Source organism: Callithrix jacchus, chromosome 4 (assembly GCF_049354715.1).
Source record: "Callithrix jacchus isolate 240 chromosome 4, calJac240_pri, whole genome shotgun sequence".
Taxonomy (NCBI): domain Eukaryota; kingdom Metazoa; phylum Chordata; class Mammalia; order Primates; family Cebidae; genus Callithrix; species Callithrix jacchus.
The window spans coordinates 115009864-115028961 of record NC_133505.1 but is presented as its reverse complement, the minus strand read 5'-3'; the positions used below and the strand labels follow the sequence as shown (position 1 = coordinate 115028961).

At 39.8% G+C, this 19098-nt stretch overlaps 1 protein-coding gene across 17 annotated transcripts in view; it reads right to left on the bottom strand.

Annotated features, from left to right (window-relative positions):
- The window catches only part of ARMC2 (armadillo repeat containing 2), a 145775-nt gene that overhangs the window by 77520 nt on the left and 49157 nt on the right, over positions 1-19098 (bottom strand). For all 17 annotated transcript variants that reach the window (XR_013534467.1, XR_013534469.1, XR_013534468.1 and 14 more), the window contains 3 exons: positions 14681-14856; positions 8963-9065; positions 7462-7685 (listed from right to left, as the gene is read on the bottom strand). Coding sequence is in view for 10 of the 17 variants with exons in the window: in XM_035296456.3 (XP_035152347.1) it covers positions 7462-7685; positions 8963-9065; positions 14681-14856 (503 nt within the window). In the remaining 7 variants the exon portion in view is untranslated. The remainder of the gene's footprint in view (positions 1-7461; positions 7686-8962; positions 9066-14680; positions 14857-19098) is intronic.

Below are 19098 nucleotides of genomic sequence, written 5' to 3'. Positions count from 1 at the left end.
GGCTCTCCTCAGACACAGTAGGAGCCTCATTTTCCACCGTTGATCTGTCTTTTAGCATAAGACTCCTGGCCACCCACCACCCTCACTTCCTGATTGGTGAGCTTGAGACAGGAATCAGACACTCCCAGTCCAGCCCCTACCTGGGCCTCTCTTCCCTTCCTCTTTTAGATGTGAGCTGCCATCAGAAGACAAGTGTTTTCTGCTCTTCCAGGGGCAGACCTGTTCTGTGACTGGGTGGGTAAATCTAATTCAAGGCCTCAGGATCAGAAAGCACACCTGCCTCAGCTATAGCCACATCTTCCAACCAAGGAGATAACCTTCTCCCCATCCCCATCCTTGTTAGTCTTTTATTTCCAAATAAAAAACCCAAGGCATTACATGTTTAGGCCTCTGAGTCGTCTCAGATCTTCAGATCTGCTCTCCCTGGAGAATCAGAGGAGACGATGAATTGCCTGTAGACCGCTCCTTCCCAGGAAAGGGAAGAGAAAGAGAGAGGAAGAACCTGGGCCCCGAATACCTACTCTCTTGTGGCAACTGGATACGTGAATGGTTATGCTGCTGGCAATTCTTTTATAGGAAAGAAACTCCGTAAGTAGGAAATAGATATCCCCTACCCATTAACAAATACATCATTAAAAAATTAGCCAGTCTAGTAATCAATAAAAAACACTAATCCCTAAAAATGCTTCATCTAATCTCAAAAACAATATGCTAAGCAAAATAAGCCAGATATAGTACTCTAGGTAACTGTGGGGTATCCATGTCGATTTCCTGGGTTTGATAACGTGTAACAGTTATGTAAGATATCACCACTGGGAGAAGCTGGGTGATGGGTACACAGGACCTCTCAGTACTATTTTTGCAACATCTTGTGAATTTATACTTAGTTCAAAATAAAAGTTTATAAAGGTGCCAGACACAAAAGGGTACATGATGTATATTCCATTTTTATAAAGTTTAAGAACAGGCAGAGCTTATCTATGGTGAAAGAGATCAGAAAAATAATTCCCTCTGGGAGAAGGGAAGGATAATGGGGATTAATGAGAAGAGGTGGGAGGAAGTTTCTGAGGCGACAGAAACTGGTATCTTGATAACAGTATGTGCTACATGGCTTTCTACTTTTGTCAAACTCATCAAACACATACAATCTGGGCATTTCATTGTAAGTCGATTACACCTTAATTAAAACAATAAGAAAAGTAAAAGTCTCATCTGTTGCTTGCTGTTCAAGCAAAACCTTCCAAATAAATGCTTTAAATTATCGAATCTCCAAAAAAAATATATGTAATAATTTAGGAAATATAATCAAGGGGCTATTTGCTCCCATTTTATAGGTATGCAGTTTACCCCCTCCCATAATAATCAGAACAAAGGTCCACTGGTAGACATTGCTACTGTTGTTCTGATTCCACAGTCTGAAGACTTAGGCTTCTGATAGGCAGGGTCGAGCAAGAGGAAGAATTAACATCATTTCCAGCGTAAGTATGCGTACTCATGATTATCTAAACACCTAAATGCAAATGCATTAATCTCTACATCTAAAAACCATTAAACATGGCCAGGCATGGTGGCTCATGCTCATAATCCCAGCACTTTGAAAGGCCAAGGCAGGAGGATCACTTGAGGCCAGGAGTTCGGGACCATCCTCGCCAACATGGCGAAACTCCTTGTCTCTACTGAAAATACACAAAAAATTAGCTGAGCATGGTGGCAGGAGCCTATAATCCCAGCTACTGAGGAGGCTGAGGCAAGAGAATCACTTGAACCCAGGAGGCGAAGGTGGCAGTGAGTGGAGCTTGCACAATTGCACTCCAGCCTGGGTGACAAGAGCAAAACTCCGTCTCAAAAAAACAAAAAAAATAAAGATAAAGCTAATTACGTAATTTCCTTCCCTCCTCTCACCAAATTTAGTTCCCTTCTATAACTCTCTAATTTCTTTTCATATTATCATTTATCATTTTCTGAACTATCCAGGCTCAAATAGTCTGAGTCTTCTCTCTTTATTCAGTACTTTCCTATTCCCTTAACTCTAAAAACAAAAGGAAGGAACAGAGTGAAGGAAGGAAAACCTGATGAGGGGGGAGGACTGACCTTCCCCAGAGACTTCCATTTAGAAAAAGGAAGAACATAGCAGTGGTATGGTACTGAGCAAGGGGAAATGATCTGGATTTGTGGGAGCCACTAGGGAGGTGTCTGCAGTCTTAGAGGACAGAGAAGCGGGGCTGGGAGGTTGTGAGAAAGAAAAGCAAACCATGTTACCCGGGGTGCCGTGGAACAGTTCTAACTTCAAAAATAGTATATCTAAAGCAGGAAAAGAATACATTTCTCTAAGGATTGAATTCAAAATCAAGTGGGTCAGGATATAAAGAAAAAATCAATTGGAAGTACAAGTCAATCAAAAAAATAGCTATACAAGTTCAAGTCAATCCGAGCTTTGATAGTTACATTGTACACCTATAAATTACCTAGCTATAAATGTAAATACATTGAGACTTCCTTCAATTACAGCAAAGCAGCTTTGTACATAATGTTCTCAAGACACAGAGGACAAAGGAGACACTGGGAGAATTTGGGCATGGTTGTGATTGTGACATAGACAGAAGACTCTTCTCTGTTCTCCAGGAAAGGGCACAAGAGAGACCAAAATAGTCTTTCAGATGGAGGTGACTCCAGGAGTCTCCCTCAGCTCCTGTGCCATGCCTGCCTGCCTGTTGGTCTTTAAAGGTCACAGATGAAGCTCATGATAATCCATTCTAGAGCAACACTGACAACTCCCTCTTTCCATCTGTGCCACCTGCTTGGTGGTGTAATTTATTATTGGCATTTAGGGGCCTTGCCTGTTAGTTGGCCTGTACTTCTCTTTTTCCAAGTTCCAAGGAGCTGCCCCCAAATTCTAGTGTTCTGGAGTTCAGCGAACATGCAGTTTAACCTGCTTTACTCTTAAGGCTTTACAGACAAACTCGAATCTCCAGTTTTTCCAGCCTGGGACTAGTCACACTTTGACTTGACTGGGTGGCAGCACCCAGTTTCTCTGAGTATCTTGTCCTTTTCAACATGCTATTACATGTTGAATGCAATGTTGGGTATGTGGAAGTACCATAATTTTGCAGAAGAACAGGCACTGGAATACTATTATCTAGATACAGGGATCACCAAAAAGTAGGTGCTACTGGCAGCTCTCCTGTCTTGCTCACCACCCAGACATGCCTGGCACAGAGCAGCTATGCCACGAAACTTGTGAAATGAGTGTCTCTTAATTTCAGCCACCAAGTGATAAACATCTAGGTAGGCATACAGCCATACACACACACACACACACACACACACACACACACACACACACACAAAGAAACAACACAAAGAAGACCTTCCAAAACTAGACGCTGTTATTTTTTCCTCTAAGCAACATTAATCCATCTGCTTTGCAGGAGCTTTCCCTTCACACCCATTCCTTTATCTCCATTCTAATCAGTCTAAAAAATCTAACTACAGCAATGCCTCTTAACTGGGGCTGCTGCGTTTGAGATCTTAGCCCTCCAATCTGTCATGTACCATGATTCTCCTCCCATCACTTTTCAGCTCTTTGGTCTTTATCAGTTTTAACATTTTGTGCACACCCATATTTCTGTCACTCTGATCTCATCTCATCCTCCCTATGCACTGACATCCAACTGCCCCTTGTTGTTCCAAGTGCACTCTTGGCAGCCTGGGATTTGAGACCCCTGGCTGTACCCTCTGAATCTCACCTTCCAAGACTCCCACTCAGAATCTGTCTATTCTAGACAGCTCTACCTCTTCAGCACTCCCAAACACACATTATTTATTTCCCACTTGAGTGTTCAACATCCTTTTCCCTTTATTCTAGTTTCCCAAATTCTGTACAACCTTCAGGGTCCAGCTTTGGAAGATGTTTTCCACCCTTTCAGTGGGTCCAATGGAGCTCCTTTCGGAAAATAAGATTACTCTAATGCTGTGCCAGATGTTAAAGCAAGCAGTTTTGTAATATGAGGTCCCCAGAAAGTGTGCCAAAGCTACTGAGGTTCTTGGGGTTGAAAGTCTTAGAGGAAAAACAGATACGCCATTAGGCACTGCCTGATTGCATCTCTTTTGCCCTCATCATGTTCTCCTTGGCTGGCAGATATTATTTTATTCTTATTTCAGCCAGAAGTAATTTATTACTTTTTTCCATTGAAAAAAGCTGCTTTAAAAATGCCTCCTGGCCAGACACGGTGGCTCATGCCTATAATCCCAGCACTTTGGGAGGATGATGTGGGCAGATCATTTGAGGTCATGAGTTTGAGGCTAGCCTGGCCAACATGGTGAAAGCCCGTCTCTACTAAAAATACAAAAAAAAATTAGCTAGGTGTGATGGTGGGCACCTGTAGTCCCAGCTCCTCAGGAGGCTGAGGCAGGAGAACTGCTTGAACCCAGGAGGTGGAGGTTGCAGTGAGCCGAGGTCACACCATTGCACTCAAGCCTGGGTGACAAAAGCAAAACTCCGTCTCAAAAAAAAAAAAAAAAGGCTCCTGAGGTGGAGTTGCCAGGTTCTGAAAGCTGATGTAAACAGACACTTCTGCTTGTGGCCAGATCTGTCTGGCTGAATTTGCACATGAACCGGCTGGTGAAAAGTCAGCGTTACACATTCACAAGAGCAGAGGCTTTCATCTGCTCTTGGAGTGAAGTCTTGTTGCTTACATTTTATCATTCGTATGATACAAAACAGCTTTTGTTTTCATTAAATACAAGGGATGTCCCATTCAGGGGATTCTGCAAATGATAAAGGCTAAAACAATGTCTCCCCAAATCTGTAAATACACATACAGTGATACAATTGATACAAATGGCATTTGGTGACCACAGCCGGAGTAAGTTCAGATGAATGCAATAATGGGCCCCATTTTCTCCTGCTAGACAGGGGTGTGGGTCACCCATGGCAGGCCTTAGGCTGGTTCCAAGGAAGGCTTTGGAGATAATTACAGAGCCCACTGCTATTAGGTGGTAGCGTGTGGTGGTGGACAGTGAAGACAAAGTTCTATAGCGCCCCCTGGGGGGGGGCACAAATGTCAAGAAAGGAGGGGGGATCTGACCTGGTGAATCAGTTTGTACTTGAGGATGCTGAATCCAGGGAAAAGGGAAATAAAAGAGTAACACGGGGAGTAATATACTGTATGTGTACACCAGAGGTCCCATTTCTTGATTTGATACATTTTTGGTCACAGTAACACTTAACATTCCTTCATACCAACTGATCCTATGCACACACACACACACACACACACACACACACCCCAGTGATATAGTTGATGCAAACAGCAAACAACAATTTATATATGTATAAGATGGGGTTGGAAAGAGATTAACTAGACAAGAATCCCATAAGCTGTTACATAAAAATTTAAAACGGAGTGAGTATCTCAATATGGGAATGGCTGAGAATCCGTCCTAATCACAGAATATTATGCAGTCATTAAGAAGAATTAAATAAGTCTTTAGGGTTGACTCAAGGGATTTTTTACTATATACTATATATTGTTAAATGAGGGGAGAGAAGGGCATAGAACATTCCACTTGTTAAATCCTATGTGCGTGTTAAAAGCTGTTGAACACATCAGTGTGAACAATGTTAGCTTAATGGATGAACCAGAAGGGAAACAGGGAAGGAACAGGATGATAGAAAACAAACAAAAGTGACTATTAAAAGTAACAGGCTATTTAAAAAGTGAGAATTCTATTAAATTATATATATGTATATAAAATACTGGAGGCATTATCTCAGGGTGAAAATATTGCAGGTGATTTTTATATTCTGCCTTATACTTTTCAGCATTTTAAATAGGAAATATAATCATTCTATAATCAGAAATTACTATTTTCATTGAGGGAAAAAGTTGAATGATTCGATAATACTGGGAGGTTGGAAAATAATGTTTCTTAAGTCTTCCTAGCCGAAACAGGGCATATGGGAAAATTTTGCATCATTTATGACTAAAAGAGGTGTTTGGCCGGGCGCAGTGGCTCAAGCCTGTAATCCCAGCACTTTGGGAGGCCGAGGCACGTGGATCACGAGGTCAAGAGATCAAGACCATCCTGGTCAACATGGTCTACTAAAAATACAAAAAATTATCTGGGCATGGTGGCGCGTGCCTGTAATCCCAGCTACTCAGGAGGCTGAGGCAGGAGAATTGCCTGAACCCAGGACGTGGAGGTTGCAGTGAGCCGAGATCGCGCCATTGCACTCCAGCCTGGGTAACAAGAGCGAAACTCCGTCTCAAAAAAAAAGAGAGGTTTTCACAATCTTCTTCAAAATTGAGACAGACCACAAAGTCCAAAGTTAATAATCATCCTAAATATCTTAAGCATCTTGAAGGCAGGGCCTAAATCTAATTTTTAACACAGTTTCTCATTGGCCTAGAATGTTCTGAGTCACTCCTCATTAATTGACAAGCACATTTCAAATCCCATCAAAGATGCTATTGTTTGATATACAAATCCTATTAGAGAGTAAAATCTCATCTAAAAAAGAATACCCATGCTGTAGCAGCTCCAATGAAAACAATTTAACTATGAAATTTAATCTGCCACAATGGAAGTAATACAACTCTAACACACAATAAAATTTGTTTACCTGCTCTGTTGATGTTAAATGTGTCCACTTTTGTTACCTGCATTCCTACAGTCTCAGGGCTGCCTTGTATCTACATGCCCACCTCAATGACTGTCCGCTTGATACCATTACCTTCTGCTTGTTTGTTTTTGAGATGGAGTCTCACTCTGTCACCAGGCTGGAGTGCAGTGGTGTGATCTCAGCTCACTACAAACTCCACCTCCCAGGTTCAAGTGATTCTCCCACCTCAGCCTCCTGAGTAGCTGGGACTACAGGTACATGCCATCATGACTGGCTAAGTTTTGTATTTTTAGTAGAGACAGGGTTTCACCACGTTGGCCAGAATGGTCTCGATCTCTTGACCTCATGATCCACCTGCCTCAGCCTCCCAAAGTGCTGTGATTACAGGCGTGAGCCACCGTGCCTGTCCAACCTTCTGTTTCTTACTGAAGATACAAGAGTAATGACATTAGCTACCAATCATCATAAATAATTTCCAGGCCAGGCCCACCTTCAAAACTCTAAACAGCCTGTGAAAATTCTGACATGCAATTTGCAATTGCTTTGCAGAGTGGTACAACTCTTTCCTTCATTCTAGGCCTGCTTTCTCTGCAGGGCAGTGAAAGTGCATGCTGTGTGGAGAGTTGCTCTGGGAAAAGCCATGGAATAGCCTGTCCAGGACAACAGGCACCAGGCCCTCATGGGGTGGAGGTGAGCTGTGGCTGCTGCCCTGGGAGGCCGGGCACCTGCACCTGGCTGTAGGGGCCTCTTGCATGTCATTCTTTTAAATAGTAACTGGCATTAGGCAACATAAAAACTAATTTTACACATCTAACCTTTTCAAGTAAAATACTTACCTGAACCAGCAAGTGGCCCGAATTAGGCAAACATGTACCACATTTCTTGGTGCTCTCATTTATTTGCTTTACCAAATTTATCAGTATTTCCACAGCACCTTTGCTGATCATTTCATTAAGAAATCCTGGATTTCCAGAAATGAACTTTATAGACCCCATACAGTATAAAAAAGCTTCCATGTTCATTTGCAGGTCTTCACTTCTTAGTACCTCCAATAATGATTCTGTCAAAAAGATTAATTATTATAAAGGTCTAACACCTGGAGAGAAATATACTAAAGCACTTGTGTGTGAACTTCAAATAGAATTTGTAAAATATGTTTATCAAAATCTACATTCAAGTGCTTATTAAGAATTACTCATATAGTATAAAGAGAAAAGCTTACTTTTAGCTAAGACAAATCTCTGTAGTAGCAATTTCAGCAAAAGGATGGGATTGTTAACAAATGAGAAATTATTCTTTCAGTTACTGTAATTCCTTGCCTCATACTAATTATTTATTGGTCTTTCCTTGTTATAAAATTTTTGAGATATAGAATACTAATAAATTCAAGAGTTAAATTACAACAAACCTTTAAGAATATACTGTGGCTGTATTACTAGTGGGAAACTAATGACAGGGGCTTAAAACAAAGTCTCAATCACCATAGAAAAAGATAACTTGAATATAATACCTATCCGTTTCCCAAGACAACTTAAGAGCATCTATTCAAATAACATACCACTACTTGGTTTTATGAGTAATCCAGGTAAATCCAATAAGGTCAATAATAATGCATATTTCACATTTAATTATATTAATGTCAATTTAATCATTTGAGATTATTATTTTCAGTCTACAATTTTTATTTAGTCGATTCAACATTAGACATTTCCTTCAGTACTGGTTTTGTTCCTGTCTGCTAGGGGCAGTGAAAAGATAATTCATCCTATGTTGCAAAAAGAGAACTCAAAGTATTTTCCATGTTGCTGTCTTTTCTTATATCAGCAATATTAATTCATAAAAAGATTTCCATTTAGGTAACAGGTGCCTTAATTATTTAGAAATACAACAAAAGTTAGGCATTAGCTAGATAAGATGTAATAAAACTTCCTTACCTACAAATTTGAAACATTTCAATGTCAGATTTCTATAACAGTTACAGATGTCTTTCAACTTTTAGTCATTCCTAGTATATCAAAAGACTAAAATTTTCAATTACATCAAATACTATTAAATGCATTTTTCTAGATATTAAATCCAAGTCCAGGAATGAATTCTTAAATGGGGAACACTTTGTAAAGCCACATAATGTTACTACAGGTGTTGAAGGAAAAGAGCAAATGCATTCAACTGAATGTGGAAAACAGCGAAGCACAAAGTAAACATTAGCATCAGATAACTTCTGCATTTTTCTAGAAAACAAAATATTCCCACTACATTGATCATATATTTTTCTCTCCAGACTTTTAATTTTTATGCAAGTACATTTGCTCAATAATAGCACTGAATGACACTCACCCAGAATGCTGTCATTTTGAATCAAAGAATCATTCTTCTCATTCCTGCTAATTTTAAATATAAGTTTGCAGACATTAAGAAGATTGTTTCTACTCACTTTAAGCTGCAGAGAAAGAAACACATCTCTGTTGCAGAAGGAAATAAAGACATCCTGTATTTTTTAAAAAATTAATCACAAACATCTATTTTTAAAATACAGCAAGAGTATTTTTAAACATGAAGAAAAGTTCTAAAGAAATAAACTTTGAAAAATTTAGATTACATCTTTGCTAACTGTAATAGCTAATTAACTCAATTATAGTAAAGACAATATAAATGATCTTTAGAGTAAAACATTATAATGACAGATCTTGGCGACTGTGAATAGTGCTGCAATAAACATAGGAGGGCAAATATCTCTTTGATACAATGATTTCCTTTCTTTTGGGTATATACCTAGCAGTGGGGTTACTGGATCATAGGGTAGCTCTATTTTTAGTTTTTTTTAGGAACCTCCAATCTGTTCTCCATATTTATTTCTTCATAAAATCTCTCTTTCTTTTTTCTTTTTTTCAGAGAAAGTCTTGCTCTTTCATCCAGGCTGGGGTGCAGTGATGCTGCCATCACAGCTCACTGCAGCCTTGACCTCTTGGGCTCAATCGATCCTCTTCCCTCAGCCCCCAGAGCAGCTGGGATTATAGGCATGTGCCACTGTACCTGGCTAATTTTTTTAAACATCTTTGTAGAGATGTTGCCCAGGCTAGTCTCAAACTAGCAGGCTCAAACAGTCCTCCCACCTCAGCCTCCCAGTGTTGAGATTACAAGGGTGAGCCAAGTCTCATATTTATATGTGCAATTATTAGCTCCTTTTAAAGGAGTATATGAGGAAGAAAGGGGTGCAGTATACTGTTAATAAATTAATTAGAGTAATTGCATTAAAACAGAAAAGAAGAGGAAGATGAATACCAAATTTTCACATTAATTTAGAAAGGAATACATAGTAGAGATGAAGCAAAGAAAAGAAAGGGGGAAGTTTTGATCTTTTTTTATCATTTGCATAAAAGAAAATTTAAATGTAATACTGTTTAATTTGATAATATACATATATTTCTTTTTAAGGCCGATTTCTGGGATGCTTTGAGATAATCACAAGTAACATCCAAAGTTGAAAATTACCTTCTAGGCCAGGTGCGGCAGCTCATGCCTGTAATGACAGCACTTTGGGAGGCCAAGGTGGGTGGATCACAAGGTCTGGAGTTTGAGACCAGTCTGACCAACATGGTGAACCCCGTCTATACTGAAAATACAAAAATTAGTTGGGAGTGGTGGTGCGCACCTGTAATCCCAGCTACTCAGGAGGCTGTGGCAGGAGAACCACTTGAACCCAGGAGGTGGAGGTTGCAGTGAGTCGAGGTCATGCCACTGCACTCGTCTGGGTGACAGAGCAAGACTCCATTGCAAAAAAAAAAAAATTACCTTCTAAATCATACAAAAATATCTACATAAATTAAACACAAGGTGGTAAGGAAATAGAGATACATATATTTAAAAAAGCAAAGTATAGGATGACTGAATCAGATGGTCTAAGTTAGCTGTGTATTTATCTAAACTAATAAAAAAGAAAAATTTCAAAAATCCTAAATATCCAGTATTAGGGAATAGTTTAATAAATTGTGGAGCATCAATACTATTCATATTAAGCAGTCACAAAAAAGCAGAACTGTGAACATGAAAAAGGGAAACATTTATAACCTACTGTTAGATGGAAATAATATGTGCCCTCATTGCAATGGTGTAAAAATCTATTTGTAGGAATGAGGTCATCTGAACAAAAAATTATTTCTGTGTGAAAAGGATGGCATATAGGTCATATAGGTGATTCACTTATTATTAAAAACTATCTTTAGAGTTTTTGTTTGTTGGTTTGGAAGTGGAGTTTTGCTCTCGTGTCCCAGGTTAGAGTGCAATGGCGCCATCTTGGCTCACTGCAACCTCCTCTTCCCTGGTTCAAGTGGTTCTCCTGCCTCAGCCTACTGAGTAGCTGGGATTACAGGTGCACACCACCATGCCTGGCTAATGGTGTTGGTCAGGCTGGTCTCGAATTCCTGACTTCACATGGTCCACCTGCCTCAGCCTTCCAAAGTGCTAGGAGTACAGGCATGAGCCACACGCCCATCCTAAAGTTATTTTTTTAATAACTTTTGTCAATGAGTTTTTAGTTAGTTTTTTAAAAAGATAATAGAATTTGTCAGGCATATTTGTTAAAGATTTTTCTATGTTTGAGCCACAAATATTTACTGGGAACCTGACATGTACCAGGCACTGTGCTGCTCACTGCGGAAGACAACAAGATGGCCATGGTCAGCCCCCAGCTGGAGAAGCCCAGGGAGGGAAGCACAGCGCAAGGCCACTTACAAAAGTTATCTTGGAGCAACCCTGCAAATTTGGTGTTATCATTCCCAATTTGCACTTGAGTACTGCATGCCTCAGACAGGTCACAGAACCATCTCGGCATCAGCTGGACATGTATTGGGAATGCAGAATCTCAGGCCCCACCCAGCACTACTGACTCAGAAGCTGCATTTTACAAGATCCCCAGGGGCTGCATGTGCACACTGAAGTCTGGGGAATACTGTTGTGGAAGCTTCAGAAACTGGAACACATAGCAGAATAGAGATTCCTTCTGTTCTCAGGAGGAAAACGGAAATGGGAACCTTAAAAAATGTTTCATGATTATGTATTTTAAATGATAGTGTTTAAAAACCCAGGAAATAGGCAGACTTAAGAAAACAGAAGAACATTTCCATATTGATGGAAATCTACATTATTCCTAATATTTGGGAATGTATTTGAATCAGTTGACTATATTCTACTAGACTGAGTTATTGAGGTCAAAACCACAATTTATTACTCTTTCTATATGTAGTATGTGTTCCATACTTTATAAAACTTTATGAAAAAAATGAATACAATTCACTTCCCCTTTTCCCACCAAATCTTACATTTTTAGTAAAAACTGGCAAAGAAAAAAAGAAAATACTTGTATTAGAGTTTTCATTAAAAGAAGAAGAAGAAGAGAAAACAAAGAAAGAAAAGAAAAAAAAACAACCACAATTTCCAGGGCTGCTATAATTTCAATTTACACTCAGGGCAAATTTGTATGGCTTCTTCATTGTTAACTGTAAAATTATGACTTTAAGACATGAAAAGATAATAAAATCTTACATTTATGCAAGGGATATGGACTACCTCATTTTTAAAATTCCCTGTTACTCTCCCTTCCCTTTACTCTGCTTTATTTTTCTCTCTTAGTTCTCATTATCTCCTTCGGCACCTGCTGTGCTTGCTGTCTGTCTGCCCTGCTACAGCGGCAGCTCCAGAGGCAGGAGCTGGTTTATTCACTCGTATTCCCAGTGTCAAGAAGAGTCTCTGGCCGGGTACGGTGGCTCACATTCGTAATCCCAGCACTTTGGGAGGCCAAAGTGGGAGGACTGCTTGAGGCTAGGAGTTTGAGACCACCTTGAGCATCATAGAGACTCCATTGCTATAAAACATTTTTTAAAAATTAGCCAGGTACGGTGGTGCCTGCCTGTGGTCCTAAGCTACTCAGGAGGCTGAGGCAGAAGGATCACTTGAGCCCATAAGTTTGAGACTGCAGGGAGCTGTGATCTCCCCACTGTATTCTAGCTCTGGGTGGCAGTAAGATTTTGTTTTTAACAAAGAAAGAAAGAAGAGTCCTTGGCACAAAGTAGGTTCTTGTGGTAGGGCAGTTTTCTTCTTATGTTAAAACAGTAGTTTATTCTATTTAAAGTAAATTTGGCAAATTAAAGAGAAATTTAAAAATCACTCATAATAGTACCACTATATATAATCACAGCTGGTATTGGTATTTCTTCTCTGTTTTTTACCCTGTACATAGGGTGCCAGATTTTTTCCCTCCTAAATATAGTCACACTCATACTGTATATATATGTTTGTGCTCCTTTAAAAAAATCTTAATATAGTACATTTAAGCTTATATATTTTTGTATATTATTTTGTAAGAGTTTTTGACACAAAGATTAAAATTAAGATGGCTGTCTGGAAAACTTTCATTTGCCAATAAATAGGCAGAGAGAAGTTTTGAAAAACTTCTTATTCCCATATAGCTTGAGTTTTTGCTTTTTCTTCTTCAACAGTTCTTATGATGTGGTCTTTTAATATTTTACGTCGAACACCATCACCAAAGCCTAAGCTAAACAAGATCTTGTCTGGAATGTTACAGGAGAGCTTGGCAGTAGATGGGAAGCTGGCCTGCATGGATTTGAATGTCCCTTCTGAACTGCTGGTTCTGGAGTTAGTCAGAAGGCAAACCTACCCAGCTCTGCACTCTGGAGTTTAGCCTAGCATCTTGCTCCTAATTCAGCAAGGCTGTCAATGTCACCAACAGGGCTGTATCTAATCATATGTTTAGTTCAAAACATGTTCACTGCCTGGCAGATCATTAGCCTTTTGCCCTAAAATAGTTAACTTTGTGCCATATGTATAATTAATTTGAATGACACCATTAATAACCAAAACAAAATTTTCTCTGCAAAGCATTAAAATAATTCATGTTCCTTTCTTCTTCTTTCCTTTCCTTCTTTTTTTTTTCTTGCTCTCTCTCTTTCTTTGGCTTGGTATGGAACAAAATGTCTAGAATCCAGATTAAAATAGCAAAGAGAATCTTTGGGCAGCTGCTGCACCACCAGAGCCCTGGAGTGAAATCACTATTTCAAACAAGTATTGCTTTCTTGAGCATATATCACAATTTTTTTAAAAAGCATTAATAGTTTGACAGCTAAATAAGAATGTAGTCTCCCCCCAATATTACACAGATATATGCTCAGAAAATTCTGCTTTATGAAAGACTTTATTATTAGAATTTTAAAAAGGTGGCATTCTTATTAATAGTAAATATGCCGACACTCACTTCACTGTGTAAGATTCTAAATTTATAAATTATGAGGCATTAGCAAAAAGCTTTTACTTGTGTGAAACCAAGAAAACAAAGCTTCATTCATTTGTTTTAGCGGCTCTCTTAGAACATTCTATAATAATTGTGGCTTATCTTTTGGTTGCAACTGTTTATGGCTGTGACAACAAAGTGCTCCCCTCAAACAATGCTATCATTTTGTTTGAGACAGAGTTTCTACAGACCTTTTTGGTGTCTGGCCTTTTTTTCTCATACCTTGTGAAAGCTTTCTATGACCACTGAGGTACCTTCCTGTGACCACACCCAGATGTTTTTCAGTTTTACACTGGTTCCTAAAGCACCTGGTTTATTATGACTATGGTCTAAATTACTTGGTTATTTATTAAATCATAAGACAGAATCAAGTATCCAAGAGAAACCACAGCCTGCACCATCTGCTACTGTTCTCTAGTCAAGTTATTTGAGTAAGCATTTTGAATGTATTTGCCTATTGTTATTTCTCTTTCCTTCTTTCTTGCCTTTGTTTCCTTCCTTTTCTTTTTTTTAACCTAGTTGCAGTCCAAAAATGTTGAGTTTCTTTGAACATTTTCTATGTACTCAGCCTTAGTTCGTTAGATGACACTTCCTAGTCAAATTCTGAGATGTCAGTTTATTACCTTAATTTTTTCCAAGCTCCTAAACAAATACACTGTATTTCTAATGTTCTTCGTAATACTTACAAATAAAGCATTAAACAAAGCTTTTAGGTGTTATCGTCTACTAGACCAGAGGAAAGAACAACTTACTGCTAGAATTATTTTTGCAAGTTTCAGGCTGAGCAAGTCTGAACCAACATCAACTAGTTTATATAGGGTCTTCAGGAGAATACTTCTTTTCTTAAATTTAGTTCCAAGCATGTTTCCTTCCTCTAAGGCGTGATGAAGCTGTGTGCAAGCAGCACAAACTGTTTCAATGTTTTCTTCTGTCAGAGCAAAGAGAGTAAAGCAACACTTACTAATTAAGGTTTTCAAGTGTGTCAGAGTGAGTAAAAACCCCATAATTATTTCCTAGATTATCTTCACAATCCCGAACTCTGTATTTTCCTTATCTTATCACTTCCATCTACCTGATTCTTTTCATCTCTTTGAACCATCTCCTACCATGTTGACTTATTGCTTATCGGTCATTAGCTTATCTAGAATACACAGTTTTTCAAAGAGCATATGAAGAATACGACTGCTACCTGCTTTGGTTGGCCTCCTTCACTCCAAATGCCCTCCGCCTCAGCCCACCTCAGCCCGGGCTCTGTTCAGCCTCACAGATGCAGGCCACTTGCATCTTGACCTTCGACTCCTTTTTGCATAGTTCTACTGGCCTACAGTGTTCTCCATAACCCTTATTCCTACATAACCCTCAATCCTCATTCCTTCAAGGGTCTGTTTATGTTGTAGCTGCTTCAGAAAAGATGCACTATTCCTTGTCATCTAGGAAAAGAGGGCTCCAAAGAACAAAAGCTTGAAATGTCACCAAATCTACCATTATCTGGAGGTGGTTATTAGAAAGAAGAAAAATAAAAAGTTTTTTGGGGTTGCTCACATCTGTAATCCAGCACTTTGGGAAGCTGAGGTGGGGGGGGCTTGCTTGATGCCAAGATCAAGGCCAGCCTGGGCAATACAGTAAGATCCTACCTCCAAAATAAAATAATAAATTTTTTTAAGAAGAAGAATATTTAATTAGGAAACAAGGAGATCTAGAACCTTTCATTTTATAATTATGATTGTGAGGAAAGTAATTTTTTTTTTGAGATGGAGTCTCACTCTGTTACTCAGACTGGAGTACAGTGGCACATTCTTGGTTCACTGCAACCTCTGCCTCTTGGGCTCAAGCAATCCTCCTACCTCAGCCTCCTGAGTAGCTGAGACTCCAGACACATGACACCATGGCTGACTAATTTTTTGGTAGAGATGGGGTTTCACCATGTTGCCCAGGCTGGTCTCAAACTCCTATCTCAAGCGATCCGCCTGCCTTGGCCTCCCAAAGTCCTGGGATTATAGTTGTGAGCCACCACACCCAGCCTAGGAAAGTAATTTTTGAAAGTGGTAGCCACACTAGTAGGCATACAAAGAAGAAAAATAGCACACAAAATGGAACAGGAGGGGAAATAAAATAATCTGTTCTGTTGAATGATATCCCTGATAGATAGATTCCTTCATGCAATTTAAAAGTAGGAAACCAATCTTAAATAAATACCATAATGTGCTCTTAGAAGCCCACATAGAGGAAGTGTGTGCCTGCAGAAGGAAGTGACTCAGGCCATTTTTAGCTCTTTTCAACAATAACATCTAAGAAAAAATTTTAAACCTCAATAGCTAAGTAACCTTCAATGTCTTTCAGTTATGCACTTAAATAAATGAATTGATGGGAAATGACTTAGGCTAACTTTAAATAAAGGGAAAAGCCTAAACTCCTATTGTATGAAACACTTGTGTTTTGTTGTTTTATTCTTCTGTGACTGGCAGTTGCTTTATAAACCCTAAGTCCAGGCTCTGGGCCACTCATTGACAGTGGGTGGTTCTCAAAGTATTTTTCTAATACTTCCTTCCACAAACTCTTCAGCCTGGTAGGTTCTACTCAAGAATACTTACTTTTAGCTTTAAAAAAGGTTAGAAAGAAAGGCTCAAGGGCCAAATTTTAAATTATTGATCAAATCAATCCTTTATACCAAAAAGTTTGTTATAAATGCTATATAGCTTCAAAAGTCCACTTGAATCTACGAGCTATCAAGATTTGCAAGGGGCTTAATCTAAGGGAGTAAAAGTTTGATGTGTAACAGAGACCAATGTAATCTCAGAGTAACTTCTATCCCCAAGATATGTATTCATTACAAAGGAAATAATAAAAACTTAACATTGGGTAAAGCAGTGGGACACCACCAGCAACAGAACGAATCAGCGCCGTATACTCCTGAAGCAAGGCACTGAGAGGGACACAGCAGCCTCATGTGCAATGCTGGCCGAAGATGCTAAGCTGGATCTCATCACAGGAGCACATCAGACAAACCCAGTCTGCGGGACAGTCTATAACATATTCCTCAAACACATCAAGATCATGAAAGAGACATGACAAATGATGAGAACTTGTGATCCAAGTTTTTATTTTTTTCTATAAAGGAAATTATTTGGACAAATTGGCAAAATCTGAGTAAGATTTGTATAGTATTGCATAGTAATTTCAAGATATATAAAAGAATGCCTTCGTTTCTAAAAATACATGCCAGCCAGGGCCAGTGGCTCACACCTGTAATCTCAAAATTTTGGAAGGCCGAGGCAGGTGGATTACTTGAGGCCACGAGTTTGAGACTAGCCTAGCCAATGTAGCAAAATCCCATCTCTACTAAAAATACAAAAAAAATTAGCAGGGTGTGGTGGTATGTGCCTGTCATCTCAGTCACTCAGGAGGTAGAGGCACAAGAATTGCTTGAACCTGGGGGGTGGAAGCTGAAGCAAGCTGAGATCATGCCACTGCACTCCATCCTCGGCAACAAAGCAAGACTCTGTCTCAAAAGAAAAAAAAAATTAAGCTGGGCACGGTGGCTCATGCCTGTAATCCCAACACTTTGGGAAGCTGAGGCAGGCAGATCACAAGGTCAGGAGTTCAAAACCAGCCTGGCCAATATGGTGAAACCCTGTCTCTACTAAAAAAAAGAAAATAAATTAGCCGGGCATAGTAGCAGGCACCTGTAGTCTCAGCTACTTGGGAGGCTGAGACAGGAGAATCACTTGAACCTGGGAGGCAGAGGTTGCAGTGAGCCAAGATCGCACCACTGCACTCCAGCCTGGGGGACAGAGCAAGAAAAAAGAAAAAAATTAAAATATGCATGTCAAAGTACTTAGGAATATGGGATATTAGCTTGGCAACTTATTCTCGAAAGTTAGAAAAAAACAACGGTATGTGGGTGGTAGAGTCGTGGTAGAGAAGAAGAGAGTGAGGGGGAAGGAGAGAATGAGAAAGCAAATGTGACAAAGTGTTACTATTGGGGGTTCTGGGTGAAGAACATACAGCAGTTTTGTGATATTTTTGCAACTTTTCTGTAAGTCTCAAACTATGTCAAATGTCAAAAAAAGAAAAAGAAAAAAAAATCTCAAGGGGTCAAGTAATCCAGTCCTGCCACCATTTGCTGGTTTTTTGTTTTGTTTTGTTTTGTTTGAGACAGAGTCTCTTTCTGCTGCCCAAGCTGGAGTGCAGTGGCACAGTCATGGCTCACTGTAGCCTTGACTTCCCAGGGCTGTGGCCCTCCAGCCTCAGCCCATCAAGTAGCTGGGACTACAAGTGCACGCCACATGCCCAGCTAATTTTTGTCATTTTTTGTATAGATGGTGTTTCTCCATGTTGCTAAGGCTGGTCTCAAACTCCTGAGCTCAAGTGATCTGCTTGCCTTAGCCTCCCAAAGTGCTGGGATTACAGGCATGAGCCACTACCTCCAGCCCATTTGCTGTTCTTAAAGTTGTCTAGGGAGAGAGATGCCATACTTCCATGTCTAATAAGCCTTCTCCTTGAGAAGGCGGATTCATCTACATTTCAAATCTCCAGTTCCTCTTAAATTTTCTCTACTTGCGTACATGGTGAGCAGCGCCCTTAGCGCCCTCTTAAAATCCTTCCAGCTGAGCCTGACATGGTGGTATGAGCCTGTAGTCCTAACTACTCAGGAGGCTGAGGTGGGAGAGTCACTTCAGCCCAAGAGTTCAAGGCCAGCCTGGACAACAGGGTGAGATCCCCCTCTCTTAAAAAATTCCTTCTTTCATATAGGAAGACATCCTACAAGAAAGGCCTTAACAATACTGACTCAGTCTCCCCATTCAATGTTTCACAATATACTTTCTTGTTTAACCCTTACCCAGACTCATTGTTCTTCTCACTAATATTTATACATATCTCCTAAAATAAAGGGCCCAAAGCTAACCTGGCACACTAACATAAGGGTGAACATAGTAACACTAGAGGGGAAAAGGTCATCACATTCATATCCTTAGGACTTCTGGCTGCAGAAGCCTGTGGAGATAACCCAGTCTCCACCTCGTTGTCTGGCAGGCAAGGACACTATTGTGCAGAGTCTAGGTGGTCTAGGTGACGCCTCATGGCCAAATGCTTAGTGAGTAGCAGCGCTGGGACCAGAAACCCTGTCCAGGGCTCCCACATTAACCACGAACACAGCCAAGCCCCAATG